The 5,486-nt window shown below is 29.7% G+C and overlaps 1 protein-coding gene across 1 annotated transcript in view; it reads left to right on the top strand.

Annotated features, from left to right (window-relative positions):
• Positions 1–823: 823 nt before the first annotated feature.
• LOC107436189 (NADH dehydrogenase (ubiquinone) B17.2 subunit) overlaps positions 824–5,486 on the top strand; it is a 9,351-nt gene continuing 4,688 nt past the window's right edge. Inside the window, exons 1-3 of the mRNA XM_071177455.1 lie at positions 824–1,147; positions 1,239–1,321; positions 4,351–4,423. Coding sequence (XP_071033556.1) covers positions 1,053–1,147; positions 1,239–1,321; positions 4,351–4,423 — 251 coding nt within the window. The 5' untranslated portion in view covers positions 824–1,052. The remainder of the gene's footprint in view (positions 1,148–1,238; positions 1,322–4,350; positions 4,424–5,486) is intronic.

The raw sequence follows: 5,486 nt of genomic DNA, 5'->3' as shown, positions 1-5,486 counted from the left end.
AAATCTGAAGGACCATATACAACTTCTGGAGAATTGTTGTTGTTGTTTATTTACGTCGCACTAGAGCTGCACAATGGGCTATTGGTGACTGTCTGGGAAACATCCCTTGAGGATGATCCGAAGACAACGTCAAATCCTGTTTTACAGGGACGACACATTCACACACTATCCATCCATCCGCAGATCGTAATTTTGACCAGAACCAGAGTACCATCAATCTCCAACCCAGTACCTCTAGAGGTACTAATTTGTTATGGGAACTTGGAATACTTTGTGATCTCAATATATTTAACATGCTGCAGTCACCATTTTATTCACGGGAAGTCTTCAGCTAACAATGATCGAACTCACGACCTCTCGGACATGAGCCCAACGCTCTACCTGCCAGCCTATCCTGTAAGGACATAATTGCGCAATTGATGATTATGGAATTTTAAATATATTAATGATGTATGGAGCCTCCGTGGCCGAGCTATATCACCTACCAAAAGCTGTACAAAGCGTGGAGGTAGCGGATTCAAATCCCGCTGTTACCCTGGTTGTATCTTCCTACTGTTCTTCTCTGTGCTGCGTTATGTGTCTTTTCTATTTGACAAAGGTTTATGTTAGGCGAGTGTTAGCGACAGTATCAACCCTCATCTATGAAGAGGTACCCCAATGTAAATCGAGTTAACATGCCTTATATACAAAATTGATTGAAATTGTAAATTGAGCACACAAGCCTACAATATTATGTAATTCCAATAAATGATAAAGTTTCGGTGTGAAAATAATCTGAAACAGTAACTGAGAAGCCTTTATACTTTATTTGCCATCACTTTGCAGTCGATGGTTGTCAGCGTTTTGCTTGTTGCGACATCTACTGACGATAATTTTCATTTCATTTCTTAGCGCCATCTTTTGATCAATAAAGCTGCAAATGAATGATATATCACTTCCATTAGTTTTCATAGGAACCGACAATCTATGTTTTAATATTATAATCTATAAATTTTAAGGTCAAATTGTAAACAAACAAATTTATGACTTTGATCTTAAACTACTAATTTACTATGGCGAGATATTTAGGTTTAGACAAAGTGAAACGAGTTTACGATATTATTAAATTCAATGGTGGTGTTTGGGGATCTTTACAAAAATTATATAGGTAAATTTCTAAAATTAAGTTCGCCTACAGCATTTGAACAAGATCACTATATATCACTAAGATACTCACATTCGCATCTTTTAATTTACAGGACAGATGAATTGAAGATGGGAACACTTGTTGGAGTTGATAAATTTGGAAATAAATATTATGAAAACAAAATGTATTTTTATTGTAAGTATCTATTTGTATCATTAATAGTAATGCTGGGGTAAATATTTTGTTCACAGGATCAATATTATCCCTTACTATTCATTTGTTTATTTTTTATATTTAAGTACAGAATTCAATTTAGAATTTGCTCGTAACATTCGCTTAAAAGAAAAGTAAACAATTCTTTCTGTTGCTTTTCCATATGCTTGATTGTAATGCTATTTGTAAAACTTTATTTATTTATTCATTTATTTTTAAAAAAGCTGTTTTGCTCCTTTATTGGAATTAGCATTTAATATTTTTTTAACAATAAGTGTTTAAACATTGCTCCTCAGACACAATTTTTAGCTAATACGTTATTCCTATTGTTATTATTTTCTTATATGCAAAATATTTCTGTAATTAAGTATATCTATTTTTAGTGTTTAACTAATCAAAGCCATTTAACTTAGTATAAAAATAAAGTTCCGTGTTTTTTGTGGTAAAGGATTTTGTATGATTTCAAATATTATTACATTATAACTTCGCAATTATTCCTGTCACTTGTAATATACTAAAGTTTTTCAAAGATAAATATTCAAGTAAGAGCTTCCTAAAAGAAAATTTAAGTAAATAAACATGTGAAGTTTACTAAATGTTTGCTTAAAAATTTAAGGAAACAAATTATTTTCCTACCCTATTTGAAGATTTTTATAAATAAATTAGTATTAAATATATCTATAAACATAACTTCATATCATAAAATTTCTATCTTTTAAAAATATTACTTAATAAATTATGTTCAAGCTATCAGTTCAGTTCTTAAAATCTTCCTGCTATTACTAAAGAGAAAAACGTGAATAAAGCATAAATACAGTACTGAAATGGGCATAATATAGTTACGGCTTTCTAAGCGAGAAGTTTCCTCCAAACAAAAATATTTACATTATGATAGTAGTATCCTTTGTGCTTATTAGTAACCGAAACTATAGGCGCCCATTTTTAGACTTTATTTGTGCTTTATTCTTGACTTTTTCACTTTGGTCTACATAGGATAAAATATACCTTGTCATTTGTACTTCTTCCTATACTTATTCATTAATACAATTTTTTTTTATTGACATTTTCTAACAGAACAAATCTATTTGCAACCATTTCCAGCAGTATTTAAAAGTTTCATAAAGTAAATTAAAAGCTAAAATCTTACAACAAATAGTAAATTACAATATGTTTGCTAAATCTCTAAATCTGCATATTTCTAAAATGTTATTTAGCATGTTCATACTATTTGTGCTTAAAACCTTCTTTTGCTCTTATGCATTCATATGGTGCAAAATTAAAATTTTGTTAACAGCTAGTGGGTGATTGTAGCATTTTTAATATTGGGAAAATCTATTGATAATGTAAAACAGTTCTGTACTTATAATACACTCTACAAGGTTCATACCTATCTAAAATTAAGGAAAAAAAAATTTTGACCTCTCCAAGTAGATTGATGCAAAATTTACATATTCTGAAAAACATTTATTAATTACAACCAATAAAATTTAGAGTTTAAGTTTTGAACTTAACCTAAAATTATTTTTAAAAAAATATTTAGCATAAAATGTATGTTTATTTACTAACATGAAATTTATTAGTCAGTGTTTTCACTACAGCGTGAGAATCTCGCATATTTTTTTCTTTTCTCGCATTAAAAAATTATTAACCCGAGAAGTTTGCGCACTCTATTAATCAATTTTAAAATGTGCGAATCTCTCGAATTTTGTAAAAAATTTCGTCTTCCGCCATTTTGAAAAAGACATAAAAACGGGTTCGAAAAGTGTTGAGGCAAAAAAATGAGTCCTGTATAATAAGTTGTTTAAAGTTAGCTCTATTTTTAGCTGTTAATTAATTATCAAACTCCGTCGACAATTTACAGCAATTTGTAAAAGTTGAAGTCTGTGAAAACTATGCTGGAAGACCTAACAAGTTGTATAAACATGGAAATAACTTCAACGAACTTCATTATTCTATAACAGAAATAATTCAAAAGCCTATGCTGGCAGATAAAGAGGATAAGAAAGTGTGTGCACAATGCCACAAATTTGATTAGTGATTCCGAATAGTTCAGCATCTGTTGCAAGATCATTTAGCACCCAAAACCGAATTGAAGCAAAATATCGTAACAGATTGACTGATGAGCATTTGAGCAACCTAATGAGAATAGCTGATGAAAAAGTAGATATAGAACATTTTCCATATGGTGCAGCAAAAATATTCAATGGTTTAAAAATTAGAAGATGTTAAAAATGTATTATAAATTAAAGAAATACTTTTTTCCAAGTTTATTCGTGTTTTTTTAATTTTTAGAAATCTCACTTAACTTTTTGAAATCTCACCCTGTTCTTGAGAAAGAGTGAGAAATTCTCTCCCATTTTTTTTCTTTAATGAAAACACTGTTAGTTACAAAATATATCTGAAATAATTGTAATCATAATGATGAAATTGCATTAATTAAATTACTTTTAAATATTTTCTGCCATATATATAAAATAACTTTTACTTGAGTGAAATCTTTGATAACCAAATTTAGGCTACCTGAAATTGTGCAGTATCCAAATCCAAAGTAAAATAACTTTCTAACTAGCAATAATAGTAACAACTGTCTTGTGTGATAGATTATATGAAAAGTTGAAAGCACATGAGTTGTATTTACAGCAAAAGGTGATGATTAACAAATAAATTTTTAATCTCTTTTTTTAATTAATGTTTATTTGCCCTGTGTCGCTGGCGACCCATTAATTTTGCCCTATATTCATAAATTTTAATTATTTTATTACTGAAAAATATTACTACTCTGTAACAGAACAAAGTTATTTAAAAATCTGTTTCTCATATAATTTAAAAATTTTTTAATGCAAAGTGATGTTAATTCTTCTCTAATTTTGTAATTAACTATACCATGTATTTTAAACATTTCTTATTCTTTAAGTCAGCATATGTATTCACTCTATTTTGTTACATTTTATTCTTATCTAATATGTGTTCATATAAGTTCTGTTATTTTTACATATTTATTTATTTTTTAGCTCGAAATCGTTGGGTGGATTATACAGAAGCAGTAAATCTAGATTATGATGGTAGCCAAGTTCCTCCTGAATGGTATAACCAATTTTCTTTTTAACCATGTTTATATCGAACATAACAAAGAAATTTCTGTATCAGATCTTGGTTGTGCCAACTGCAATTGCCACTGTCAGATTCTTAATTGCTACTAATTTATAGTGGCTTGTCTAATGGTACGCTACGAATTTTTTACTTTGAGTTTGCCTTTTTTTGTAAGATTTTTTTCTCTTACTCCACTGCCTAACTGTAATCAAAGCTTGCTGGCAATTCGAGTGCTGGATCTGATGCTGAAATCTTCAACATTTTTATATTGCTTTATTTATTACTTGAAAGTCTTGTTTGTTGAGCTACTTTATTACATATCTGAAACATTTGCTGCTAGGATACTTAATCAACAAACAATTAATTCAAATACTTATAAAATTCTTTTTTTTTTACAAAGAAAAAGGTGTTTCTTGTGGGTTAGACCTATAAGGTTTTGTGAGATGATTGTTTTTATGGGTCCATTGTGTAATTTTCTATACATATTTATATAGAGAGAGACATTTATATAGATATATAATTTTCTACAGCTTTTTTAATCCCCAGCTAGTGTTGTGGGCTGAGTTTTTGCCTACCAAGTCTCGAGCTGCAATATTTTTTTTGCATTAAAAGCTAGGTGTGTAGTTGGATTGCATTTTTTTCAATCATGTCCTTGATCATAATCCTCTGTTGCTTCAGAGCCGGTGAATTGAGGGCCATGGTGTGAAGGCCAAGTTATTACTACCAATATCTGCTCTCCAATCTAAATTGTAGTGGTATGTATCAGTACTGTTTTCAGATCACCACTAAAAGATATAGCGGAGTATGAGGCAAAATGGGTCTATTTTGTGAGTGCACATGTTTTTTTGTTTTTTATCAATGATGCCTTGCAAATTGTTGTAAAAAAATTTGGATAGAATTAGAAAAGTTAAGAGAATTTTTCATAATTTTTTCAAACATATTGGGTTTTTATATTTTTGCTTAAAAATTTTTAAAATACAAAAGTGGATCACTGTGTAGACTCTTATGTGTAGATCTAGTATGTCATAAAAGCCGACCAGTCTGTGTAGGGGGCAGG

The sequence above is a fragment of the Parasteatoda tepidariorum genome, chromosome 2, assembly GCF_043381705.1.
Source record: "Parasteatoda tepidariorum isolate YZ-2023 chromosome 2, CAS_Ptep_4.0, whole genome shotgun sequence".
In the NCBI taxonomy this organism is placed as follows: Eukaryota; Metazoa; Arthropoda; class Arachnida; order Araneae; family Theridiidae; genus Parasteatoda; species Parasteatoda tepidariorum.
The sequence above is the reverse complement of the archived record's forward strand: the minus strand, read 5'-3'. Positions and strand labels throughout refer to the sequence as shown.